The sequence below is a fragment of the Furipterus horrens genome, unplaced genomic scaffold, assembly GCF_987537825.1.
Source record: "Furipterus horrens unplaced genomic scaffold, mFurHor1.1.pri manual_scaffold_13, whole genome shotgun sequence".
Classification (NCBI taxonomy): Eukaryota; Metazoa; Chordata; class Mammalia; order Chiroptera; family Furipteridae; genus Furipterus; species Furipterus horrens.
Genome location: NW_028327183.1, coordinates 5,667,821 through 5,681,056, shown reverse-complemented (window position 1 = coordinate 5,681,056; position 13,236 = coordinate 5,667,821). Strand labels below are relative to the sequence as shown.

Here is a 13,236-nt window from a genome sequence, read left to right as displayed (position 1 = left end):
TGGGCGCTGTCGCTCTAAGCAGTGCGGTGAGAAACCGGGTTGGCTGTCTCTAAGTCCTGTGGTCCCCCCCCCCCCCGCTAACGCTAGAGTCATCTGCTCTTGAGTCTCTGTAAAGGCTTAAGAAGGGAGAAAGTAGGGTAGGCTCTGTCACAGGCTAGGTTCACCCCTGTCACTGACCTTGGCCTTGGGAGCTGAACGGCTCACATTAAAAATCCAAGTGGGGAATAAATTTGGGGGGCGGTGTGTGTTTGTTTTGACACCGAAGCAGATTATGACACTGGGCAGTTTTCAAACATTGTATTAATGATACTCATGGGCTGTCTTCCCTTGCGGGTTCTAACTGGCCCCTAGGCTCTGCAATCTAGAGGCAGAGCCCTTGCCCAGGCCCACGTCAGGGACGGATGGAGAAGAGAAGCCAAAACTAGCTTTCTCGTCTCCCACCTAAGGCTTGGGCTCCCCCTCGGGCTTCGCTTCCAGGAGCAGACCTCTGAGGTCCGAGACGACATCTGTGAGGTCGAACGGCAGCGGCATCGAAGAGTCGTCCTTCTCCCAGTACGGCCGGCACTCGGGCTTCTGGTCCGCGGGCAAAGCGTGAGCCGTTCGGGACTGGCATCTGGAAGAGGAAGAACAGGCAGTTCATCCGTGGGAGGAAATTCCAGGAAGACCCGAAATTCCAGGAAGACCCCACGGCCAAGTGCTCCAGAGACAATCCTCCGTGGTGCTGGTGGCGGTGGTGGGGAAGAGCGGCCCTGTGAGGCACAGAGCGGGCATTTACAGAAAGGAAGAGTTGTTCTGAACGGCACTGGAACTTCTTCCGGGGTGTTTTTTTTTTTTTTCCCTCTCCCCAACTCCCAGATTTCTATTCTTTCCAGTGGCTTCAGAGAAACCCATCGTCAGGGAAATTCAGTTACTCTGCCTTTAAAACGGTGAATTATATTTTCATTATCTCAACTGTTGTTTGAAGTGTGTGATTTAGCCATTATCAGATTTAAATGTTTGTGGGATTTCAATGTATTACTAGATTACCGGGAAAGATTAAATTAAATTTACTGCATTAAAACGTCCAAGAATAGATTAAACAATATTACAGGCCAGGATTGACTTTGCAGATCCCAGAGATTTACAAGCGTCCCAGCTTGCTGTGCTCGGGAAAAGGCAGTCCAAGGAGAGAGACCAATTTATAAGGATATATGCAAATAGAGGTTAATAATCATTTCCGCTGATGAATAAGTAGGGGAAAACTTCCACAAAATTAAATTAAGAGGCTAGCAAGAGTTACTCCCTAAGGAAAACACTTAAATCATGGTTTTTATTAAATGGATTATTCATCAATAGTAGAGAAATTAATTATCAGATGTGTCTGCCGCATAGCCTGGTAGGAAAAGGTTGAGGCAGCCTCCCCACACCTGGGCGGGCATCTCGACCAGCTTGTTTAAAATTGGCTTTAGCTTTATTTATCTGGAAGAAAAAAAGAGGAGAGAGAAGGAAACCCAAATTGCAACAGAGAAGGAACAGCCTCTCTGCTCTCCTATAGCACAAGCGGGTGGCGTGTGCGCATGAGCTCTAAGGACTCAGATGCTCCTTGACTTGGCAAGACGCTTACGTCCTGTTATACGTTATACGTTAGAAATATTGTGACGTCGAAAATTCATTTAATCCACCTAACCTGTCGGCCGCCCTCGCTCCACCAGGCCTCCCTTAAATGGGCTCAGAGCACGGAATTAGCGTCCAGTGGGGCTCACCATCTGACACAAAGCCTATTTTACAATAAAGCGATGACTATCTCACGCCCGGATTTTTCAGACGTATCGCTTCCACACCACTGTAGAGTCAAAAAAGAAAAATCAGAAGTCAAACCATCCTAAGTTGGGGACCATCTGTACTGTGAGTGTATTTAGAAGAGTCGCGTGGGTTCCTCCCCTCTGCCCCACGCTCTCTGCATAGTTCTCTAAATCAGTGAAGTGATGGCCCTGCCTGCTATCCGTCTTCTGTGTAGGACCAACGAGGAAGAGCTCAAAAGAATGGAATACCCCGGCCCTTTTTCCAAGCGTGATGGGAGAGAAGGCTCCTAATGAAAAGACATCTTCTCTGGGGAATTATTAATGGTGAGGGGATCTCCCCCAGGAAAACATACTTCAACTTAACACCTATTTTCTCGTGTGCTTAATTGCTCTACCGGCATCCCCGGCACTCAGTCCGTCGTACATTACACGTAACATTCCAATATATCTTCGGCTCCCCGCATCGGGCCCTGATAATAGCGTCTGTTAACATGCACTAAGTACTATTCTGTAGCACATCACTTCATAAATAATAAGATTAGCTGACCTCAGGGCCCCAGGAAGAGTAATGTGTTTAAATGTTCTCATTATTTATTTAAAACAAGAATTAAAGCAACAGAAGCTGCTTTTGACAATCCTCTTAGCATAAATATTAAACTGTGCGCCCTGATAAGCCCCACACACAGCACCGGAGAACAGAGGGTGCGCTCGGCAGACTCCCTAAGAGTAGGTGTTGGAGACGCGGCCGCTTGCTTGCCGCGGTGCTGAGGGTGCCTCTGTGCAGTCCTGGAGACAGCCCCCGAATCTCCCGGAAGGGACGGGGGAAATTAGTATTCAAGGGAAGCCGAGACTAATTACAAAAAACTGAGCAAAGCTTCTTAAACTGTGCTTTCTTCTCTGCCTGGGAATCAGAGGGTAATGCTCCATCGGCGAGGCAGGAGAAGTTATTCCAAATCAAGCATCTCAATCTCGCGGCGGAGCAATGATCGGCGCACACATTATCCTGGTTGGCAGATTAAAGGGCTGTGATGAGTGTTGGCCCACCGAGAATATCAGAATATCGGGAGGTGTGTCAATAGAGGCGCTTTTCCCCCCGTCAGATAGGTTTTGCTCCCCCACTCAGAGGAAGTGTTGAAAATATCACAACCTGCTTTCGAGGCCTGCTTGGGCCGTGCGTGGTGGAGAGGCTTCCCAAGCCCGCTGGCTCTTCCTTCGGCGGGGGGCGGGGGGGTGGTCTCCTGATTTTCCGCCGCTGTGGGAACTGCCTCCTGGTCATGGGGGCCCCGAGGGGCTGGGACTTGGGCATATTCGATGCCTCCCTCTGGGCTAAAGGGAGAACCCCTGGCTGGGTCTCTTAGGGGCCTTAATTTAGATCTTTCGAGGCTGCTTTAAAGCTCTGGCTTTAATGCCCTGCGAGCCTTGCCAATTGCCAAATCTGGGGCCCAGCAGAGGGCTTGTTGTTTGAGGTGAAATATGTACCTCCGAGAAAGGACAGTCACCCCGACTCCGATCATTATGTGGTGTCTGGTTCAGCATCACGCCAGACTGCGGGACTGAAAAAGAAAGGATGAGAATTCCTGACCCGAATTTTCTTTGCTGAAACCACTCGTTCTGCCGCTCTTCCGTCTCGGTTTCTCAGGCGGAGAAGCCGGGAGGTCGAAGGACCGGGGTTCAGAATGCGCTCCCCGGACACCTGTAGCGCTGCTGGCGGGGAGCATGACATCTGGGCAAGCGTCTTACCCTGGCGGAGCTTCCGTGTCCTGTGCGTCAGGTGGGAACGAAGATGACGATGGTGATCGTCCCTTACTAAAGGAGTTCTCGCGAAGGCTGAATGAATCCATTCAACAGTACAGGCGGAGAGCTTCAAACGCTGCCCGGCACATAGGAAGCCCTCAGTCATTATGAAATACCGTTAGTGCCGTTATTACTTCTACTGGGTACCAGTGGCGATGAGACATGCCAGCAGGGCCGCTGCTTGTTGCCCCCGTGACAGGCCCCTCCCTCTGGGCTGGTGCATTTTCAGGGAAGCTCTGGAGATAGAGAAGCATCTTTTTTCTGGCTTGAATCGCACTGAGCCTGTGCCTGAACCCCATCGCGGTGCGGCATTCCAGGATGGGGGTGCTTCTGTGCTCCGGCTGCTACAACTTTGCAGGGATGGGAGAGGATGCTCAGATTCAGACGGACTGGGCAGTTGTTCCGGAAGACCTGGCGTCAAGAAGAGGCACTGTCGCGGACTTTCTGAGCGGCATTGAGAGGAAATAGGTCGGGTTATTTCTCAGCACATATACTCAACAGGCCCTGGCAAAACAAAGGGGCCCCACCTTCTCTCGGGAAATGTTTTAGAAATACCGACTGGTGGCCATGTGTCGTCTTGTGTCTATTTCTGCCGTTCCCGCAGGGAGGGTTCTAACTTTCCTGCAAATCCAGCCTCCCCCACGCTTAGGGGTGTGAGTGGGATGGGCCCCGACGCTGGAGTCAGGGGACGGCCATGACTAGTTAACCGTAACTAGTACACCCCACTCTCCCAGCCGCAGGGAGTGGTTTGGGGGAAGGCCCATGACCCAGGTGGGGACGAAAGTAAGGAGAGACAATCAGAGGACTGGTGCGGAGCGAAGGGAAGAGACTTTCTAACCCCCTGCTCTGTGGACAACGAGGAGGTGACATCTGGAGCTGCCATGGTCATGTTGCGATTCTGCAGCACGGGGCTGGGTCCTGGGAGAGACGGAGCAGCTGCCTCAGTGGCGAGGCAGGCTCAGACCTTCTCAGGTTCAGGAGCGGTGAGGGTCGGCGCTGGGTTTTCCTGTCACTTGCAACCCGGCGTCCTGGCTGTCATGCAGGCCATGCCTTCCCCACACTCAGCGACTTTCTGCCTTTACCAATGCCCACCGCGTGGCCCTGCCTGCCTGGTGGATGCTGACGGTCCTCCCATCAAACCGAGATGCTGACCCAGTGCAGGGTGTGCAGAGGTCATCTGGGTCGAAAAGCACGGAACCCTGGCTTTTGTTTTTGGTTCAAATAATGCTCCTACTTGGGACAGGTTTCTATGCCGAAAACAAGAGTGTTGGCATCATCCACACCGGCCTTCGCATGAAAACAAGCCTGTGTTAATGAACAGAACTGCGTGATCTTTCTAAAGGAAGTTAGAATTTTCCCCAGTGTTTCCAAGGAGTGCAGATCACTCTGAACCCAGCTCAACAGTAAGAAAGTAGTTCCCCATTTCCGTTTTGTCTTCTCGTCTCCTCTCCTGAAGAAACATCTTATTTTTCAATGCTTAGGGGTAGCAGATAAATACGAATCAACTCAGGAAGCCTTTCATGAAGCCTTTCAAGGGAGCCATGGAAAATCATTCATGCTTCCTCTCTCTCCCTCCCAAACCCACATTATTTCAATGCAAGGAGCTCTGTAAGCCACCCGCAAACTCTTGCTACTTCGGAATGGTTCTCCCTGAACGATTCAGTGACATAAGGGGAAGAGGCAAAGGACAGGTGTCCTCTTGGTGGCCCGTGAGCAAACGACTGTCCGGAGTGTCCCCCTCCCTCTGCCAGGTGCACCTCAGGGGGGCCACTGCCCGCTGATGTCCCCCCCAGGGCGACACTTGCCTTCGGGTGACCGGGATTACAGCTACATTAGTGGACACTGGTCACCACGCTAAAATTAACCACTTTAGCTAAAGTGTGTGTTAATTATGGGTAGGCAAGCAGTCAATAAAAGGTTAATGCAAGAGTCAGAGGAGAAATTGCTCCCCTCATTGCATCATTTCACAGCCTAAATGACTAGCACCAGACTGTGTTTTTAATCAATAGGTTTTACAGTAATGTGCGGGCCATTGATTTTAAGAAAACACATACGGTCTTCCTCCTTGTCGCTAAATTTTGTCACAAATAAAGAAGGGCAGGTAGTGTGTTCGTTACTCTTGATGAAGCGATAAAGAAAGATCTCAGGAGAAATGATTCCTGCGAAGGATTCATCAGGGTCAGCGAGCTTTTAAAAAGTACAAAAAACTAGACCTTGGCGAAGAAATAGTACCAAGCATAAGTCATTGAGAAGACAAAAAAAAAAAAAAAAAAAGAAAAGAAAAGAAAAAATAGAACTCCAGGAGAGAATTCTTTAATGGGAAAGAAGTTAGCAACTCCTGATCACAATAACAATTACATGATTTGGTTTTCGCAATAACCCGAGATGGGAGGTAGGTGTCCGATCCCCATGTGCAGTGAAGGACAGTCCTTGGTAAGTGGGAGAGTGGGGGTTGGGCCGCACCCTGGGCATCTGGCTGGCCGCCCCTCCCACCAGGCTCCGTCTTTTCCATGCACTTCCATTTGGACTAAAAGGGACCCTGTCCCCAACTATTCAGCTCTTCTTGCCAGGGTTAGATAGTCAGGAGGTTCCCAGCCATGTCAGGGGAAAGAAAGAAACATAACATGTTTTTTTAATTTCCATATTTCTAGAAAGATGATGATTACAGCAAATGACTGATGAAACGTTTTCTTACATAATCATCTATAAGACGTCTATAGAAATAAAAGATACACGTTCTTCTTTTAAGACCATAAACTACAAGACTTTTAATTAAATTCCTGGGGGAACACAGAGAAAGCCCTCTTCATCCCTTCATGGCCTTACCCATTCAATGAAGTTAATGCAGCTCGGCTTCATGGCTTACGTGAAGATAAAAATCAAATAATGCACATAAAAGCCCTTTAAAATATGTAAAGTACCACACAAATGTGTAATTATGCCCCCGCATTCCCTTTCCTGCACGAGACAGGCCCTGGTGTTACAACGTGACTGATCACACGGTGTTGGCCGGAGGGCTTGTCACGTTCCCACGTAAAATCAAAGAGGCCACCCTTCTGTAGATGAGAGCCACCTAACAAACGGCCTCAGAACACGTCCAACGACGGAAAAGCAGCCCTCTTCTCCGAGTCGGGGTTTGTCCCAGAACTGTAGTTGACAACGAGGAGCCGTCCGTCCTTCCGGCTCATGTTCCCCAGGAACCCTTGGGGTGTTGCTGCATCAGGCGCACCCCCTCAAACAGCCCAGGCTTCGCTTGCACGGAATCCACGGGCGTGGCGTCAGATCAAATCTGCGTTCAGCTGCAGAACCCAATCAGCGTGGGGAAAGCGGGGAGTAACAGGTAAAAGGAGGACGGTCTCCTTAACAGCCTTGTACAGGGAGGAAGCTTGAGACCCACGTGGAGTGGAATGTTCTCTGCTCTTCTGCTTCTCCGGGTCCATCAGAGCCGCAGCATCCTGACCCGCGGAGCGATTGCAATGTTTGACAATAGGGGTTTTGCCCTGGCCAGTGCGGCTCCGTTGGAGCATCGTCCTGCATAGCAAAGGTTGTGGGTGTGGTCCCCGGTTGGGGCACGTACAAGAGGCAACCGATCGATGTCTCTCCCTCTCTCTCCCCCTTCCCCTCCCTCTAAAACCAGTAAGCATGAACTCGGTAAGGATGAAAAAAAAAAAAAAGATAGGCATTTTTCACACAGCATGGTGTCTAAATCCCCGACAGCGCTTTAGGTACAGGTTCGGGGATTTCCACGCGTGATTTTGACTCTCTATGGTGTCTACCTTAAACACTACATCTCAAATCTAACCTTGAGCTAAGGGGCTGCCCCGTTATACTGTTTTTTTCTGGTCTCACTGTGCTTTGCTCCAAATGATCTGTCTTAGTGGTGAGAAGAATATACAGTCCTGTTTATAATCATCTTACCCTGGATACTCTAAATCCTTTGAAAAGAGGAGAGTGAGTTAATGAATTCATAATCTGCCTTCTGGGACTTTTTGTTACTGTGGACCCCACGGCAAATAATAGCTCCTTATCATCTCTATCCCAAGGGGCTCCTTTGACACAGGTGTTTTATGCAATCAGCTTGTTAAATTTGTATAACTCAGTTTCCCCACTGCAGGACCGCTACCCCAAAGCAATGCCTCACTGAGTTTCAACAAAGAGTGCGCTCCCCTTCCCTTGGAAAGGCTTTTGGCCTCTTGCCTCCATGGCACATGCTCATGTTTCCAGATCAGCTAAGTCAACACACAGCAGAGTAGGGAAAAGTCAAAACCTAGTCCATGGGTCAGCTTCATTTAAAAGAAAAAAAAAATTTCTTGGGTCAATATACCTATTTAGCAGGTAGTATATTTCAACCCTGACCCCTTGAAAAGCTAGACTTGACTTAACTTCAAGGTCTCTAAGACTCTACTTCTGGGCCTCCCACCTCAGGGAAGAGGTAAGAGAGCCTTCACAGGGATTTTAAAAGCTAAATGTCCCCGGAACGCATTTGGACATCAAGGTAATGTCCTTGAGCCACATGGGCAACCAGCCAGTTTTCAAAAAATCATTGTGCCATTTGGCACGATAACCGGCTTGTCTGGATCTCAGTTGACCAATCAGACTATTTAGGGGGCGCCCACTGGGGGTCTATCCTGTTCTTCTTGCTGAGGGGAGAAGGGGCTAGAACAAAGCCCCGCTCCTGGCCATGGCTGTGTCCAGCACATTGATCTGGAACTCAAACTGCATTTTCTATGGTAACAATGGTTCCCACAGTTCCCAGGTCTGCTCCTCACTACCAATACTACCTACCCTTTCTCTGACCTATAATATGAATGTACCACATAGCCCAATAACCATGCATAGCAGAGGTGTTTGTTTTGAGTTGTTGATTGAAGAAGAACATTTAGAGTTCCAAGTTGGGATTCCAAGAAGACAGTTCCTTTGATGAGGCTGTCCCATCCTCCTGGTCACCGGTAAGACCTCCTCTGGTCTATGTCAAAGGCTCCACCAAGGAGGAGAAGACCTTGGGGTGAGGGGTACTGAGGGGTGTGTCCCCACAGTACCCCCAGGAGGTCAGGAGATATAGAGACATGGGTCACAAGGGCCTCTCTTCTAGTATAAAAGTCAGGCACACTTTTTGGTCTTGGACTTCCTCCAAGGCATGTCCAATCTTTCTTCCCAGGCCCAGGGCCATGCCAGCCACCTTCCCTTCTACCGTGGACACCTGCCGCTTCTGCCAGGCCCTGACACCTCAGCCCACGTGACTAAAACGTATACTCCACACATCTCCTTCCCCCCTGAACCTGCCCCACAGGTTTTTCAGAGGTTTCTGTGGATATGGGATGCTGTAAAGAAGTTCTATCTCATGCAATGACATCTCCTCTCAGACCGAAGGGCTAGGAATGGTGCTAATAAAAACACCCCAAAGAGCCGGCACGAACCACTGAGTGCCAGGCACCGCGTACATCTTCTCGTTCCATGTTTGTCCTCAGAACGGAGACGGAGGCCCGGAAGGCAAACTAACTCAACCCGGAGTCCACAGCTCAACAAAGGACAGTCGGGATTTGGCAAAATTCTCCGCCTCCAAATCCCAAGTTCTTTGTCCTTTTCCAAAATATAGACCACAAAAGAACCACAGCGGGCCCCTGCTTAAAAAGATGGTTTTGTGAAGGCCCTGAGCTCCGGGGCCAGACTCTCCAGCGAGGGTCCCATCTGTCTGAAGTGTCACCGCTGCTCTTCGGATCAGGTCCGTCCGTGAACCTGTCACCAAGGGCGTCAAAGCTGCTGCAGGCGGAATGTGGGGGTGAGGGGGGACACAGGGGGAGGTCTTGGGGTCCCTGCAGAACTCACATTAAATTCACCGGGGTCGGCACTCTGTCCCTGCAACTGTGACTTCGAAGGGCCCAGCACTGAGGACAGGCCTCCTGCAGCCCTTCCTCCTGCATCAGGGACTCCGAAGGCCCGCGGAACCGCTGACCATGTGAGACCGCTTGGCCCCCCGCGGGGCCGTGGCGGGTGGAGAACAATTTCATCCCCAGGTTCATTTGTCGGCTTGTCAGTTACATAATGATCGCCATGAATGGGCTACCTTGACAGCTGACCATTTAGGAGCCGCTGACCTCTGATCTCTGGTCACATGATAGGGTCACCTGAAACTTGCATGACTTCTACCTGGCCGAGGGTAACAATATAAAGGTCAAGTAGGCTGGACGATTATATGTATCGAGTCCGAGCGGCTTGGGGGGGAGCTCTCGGAGGGGCCGGGTTGGGTTCCCCAGCACACAAAGCTATGGAACCTCCGCAGCAATGCGTTCAACAAAAGATATACAATTTCAAAGCGGTCTAGAGTAACTCTCCTTGCAAGGGAATAGAATGAACTCATTATTTTTAAAGGGCAACAATGAAAACAAACACTTTGGAAGAAAATATATTCTGCCAGTGCCCTTGCCTTGGGAGGAGAGGCGTACAGGCGTGTGACTTAATGAGTGACATTAATGCTGTACCTGCAACGTGGCAGACGGTCCAATTTGATGCAATTATGGGAACAAAATCCCCACCGGGTAATAGCAAGCCCTCCTTTCAGCCACAAAATACGGTCTCTCCGCTGTCCTCTGTCAGCACAGCACCCCACAAAGGACCGTGATTGACAAAAGATAACCCTTTCCAAATTTCATGACTTCCCTGTTGCTTGAAACTTAAGCACAGTTTGCATGAGACCGTCTCAGACTTCAGAAGGATTCCAGAATAACTTAGCGATCAGAAATTCAAGGCAGCTGTGATTGTCTGATGCTCTGTAATGTTGCTTAGAAATGTTTCTTCTCGAGAAACCTGAAGATTTTAATTTGGGGCTATTTGGTTCAATTCCACTTACTCAGAATCAGATAAGGACAGGCACGTAGGTCACGAAGAGTTATGAAGAAGAAAGCTAAGAGACTAACATCATTGATTTCCAGAATCTAGAAACTTCGTAACCCATGGGAGACGCAGACATTCCAGAGAAATCTGGTTAACACCAAGAGCTTGTTTTCTACAAGGGATCTTCCCCTGCAAAGCCAAAGACTGACGGACAGACTGCCACTGGACCATAACCCATGGGCAGTCCTGAGAAATGGGCCCAGCAAAGGACAATGGTTCACAGAACAAAGCGCCAGCTGCTCTGACTCAGGAACGCTCATCTGAGTGGTAAGCTGTGAAATAAATCGGGGTTGATGGCTCCCCCATCTGCTCACCTGTCAGTCTATTTCCACTGCACTGCTGATCTTACAAATGCTTCTGTGGACCCTGCTTAATTGGCTCTTGGATGCCGAGAATCCTCCCCCAAGTTCATTTTAGCCTTCCTCAGAACGAGAGGCCACCGGGCCTTGGTTTCTCTTCTCTTCCGTGAGCGCGCTCACTAACAGGGCCAGAGCACCGGCAGGGGGAAACTCAGGGGAGCCCAGTACCGGGAGTGAGGCGGCCCCAATTCAGAATGAGGGGGAAAGCAGTGGGCCAAACTAAAACGCCAATTTTGCAAAGACATCCTATCACGTCTTCTGATGCATTTATGCTGGGCACTGATTTAAAAGTGAAGTAAAAGTCAAAATCCTTACAGGGGTCCACACATCCCCGTGACCTAGCCCACTGTTCCCATCCCTGACTCTCTGACCTCCTCTCCTGCCTGAGTGTCTGTCTGCTCACTTCGCTCCAGTCATGTCGGCCTGTCTGCTCTTCCTCCAGCAGGCGAAGAACACGCTAGCGATTAGCACCTGCTGTTTCTTCGACGCTGAAAGCTCCTCCCCTAATACATCCCTGTGGCTTGCTCCCCTACCCTTCAGGTCGCTGCTTAAACAGAAGCCAATCTGGAAGGCCTTTCTTGACTTAAGACAGGAACATCGCCCCCTCCTTTCTCCTCCAGCCCCAGCTCGCCCCATTTTCTTTCTCTGCCGCGCTTTTTTGCACACTTGATACTATTGTGTGTGTGTGTGTGTGTGTGTGTGTGTGTGTGTGATAAGCTCCCTGAAGGCAGGGGTTTCTGTCCACGCCCTCCAATCCTAGAGCACAGTCTGCCCGTGGCGGCCACAATAAACATGGTGGAATGCACAAATGACCGAAAGCAAGTTGCCTCTGGGCGATACCTCAACACGGAACGAATTTCCCAGTGACATGACCACTTTCGTAACAACGACAGTGAAGACCCAGGCACAATCAAAGGAGGAATAATAACAATGCTGTTATTACCCTCTGATGTGGAGGAGGTCATGGTACGAGGAGCATTGGTCTGGGAAGTCAAGCCCCAGCGCTGCCATTCCCTCATCCCGTGACCTTGGGCAAAACCTTGACCTTCTGGCCCTCAATATTCAGATCTGTAAAATAGAGCATTAGGTTAAACAATCCCTCAGGTTCTTCCCATCTCTAAAAACTTGGGATTTCGTATATAAGCATCACAGTTTACCTCCAGGGACCTTGTCTCAGGTGACCTACACTACTAGGGCAGGAAAGAGACATGTTCGATCAGCTTGGGGCCTGAGGAGGTGGAAGCCTTGCTCCGGGCCTCACTTTTAGTGAGTCAGTCACATCACTGGGACTGGTGCCCCACCAGTTACTCACAGTCCTGGATTTTTCTACTAAGCTGCGCTTCCTCTGTTGGTAGACTTGGAAGTAGTACCAGTCACTGTTACTCCGATTCAAAAACTATTTTTGCAGGCCAGCTCTAAACCCCTCAGAGATTCGACATATGGATCATAGATCCCACTGGGCACTCTCCCTCTCCAGCGGAAGAATCCCTAGGTTCTCCAAGCTGCCATTGCACGTCAGGATTAGAGGTAATAAACCGCTCCATCTGCATGTGCTGGGATAGAAACCGAATTACATTTCAGCCCGGCTCTTCCGTAGAAGGGCAAGCATCAAGGCTGCTGCGCTGACAAGGCCCTCGAGCGTGAAAGATGGTGGAGATGTCCTCGTGTAAAATCCACAGCAAATCCACATTCTATTCCCCCGGGAACGGACGGCTGTTTCTGCAGCTAACACTTAGACATCAGCGTTGCCTTGGCCCCCATGAATATCTGCTACTTGGGTCAGGGATCAAGAATGAACAGCTCAATGTCACTTACTAAGTACCTGCCTGATGACAGAGCAGGATTTGGCAGACGGGGTTTTGTTATTGCTCCGTGTGTGTATGCGTTCATCCGTTCATTCATTCACTCACTCACTCATCCATCCATTCATTCATTCCATAAGCATCGCCTAGGCACCAGGCTCTAGAGCTACAGCGGCGAACGAGACGGAGTTCCAGGTTTCATGGACATTCCAGCCAGGCCGGGGGAAGGCAGACAATAAGCATGAGTGTCAGAGGGGAGCTGCGTTTGGCTGCCGCCAAGAGGGACTAGCAATGACCGCAGCTAAAGCACACGGAAGCTTATTTGTCTTGCCCATGAAAGAAGTTTAAGGCGGTCCCATGACCGCAGTCCACAGCCATCCAGGCCCCAGGCTCCTCCACCCGCCTTTCTGCTCTGCCTCCTTAGCTGATGGCTGTCATCCGTGAGGCCGCCTCACAATCCAGGGTCTCCAGCCCCTGGTTCTGGAGTCCCCGGCAGGGAACAGAAGAAAGGAGAGAAGTAAAATATGCCCGGACCTCCTCTCTTCGAGGATGGCCGACCGCCCTCCACCCCGGTCTCGCCGCCTGGAACTTGGCTGCTGGGCTACACAG

General features: G+C 50.3%; 1 protein-coding gene across 1 annotated transcript in view; it reads right to left on the bottom strand.

Annotated features, from left to right (window-relative positions):
- Positions 1 to 283: 283 nt before the first annotated feature.
- FTO (FTO alpha-ketoglutarate dependent dioxygenase) overlaps positions 284 to 13,236 on the bottom strand; it is a 254,429-nt gene continuing 241,476 nt past the window's right edge. Inside the window, exon 9 of the mRNA XM_090260181.1 lies at positions 284 to 613. Coding sequence (XP_090116307.1) covers positions 442 to 613 — 172 coding nt within the window. The 3' untranslated portion in view covers positions 284 to 441. The remainder of the gene's footprint in view (positions 614 to 13,236) is intronic.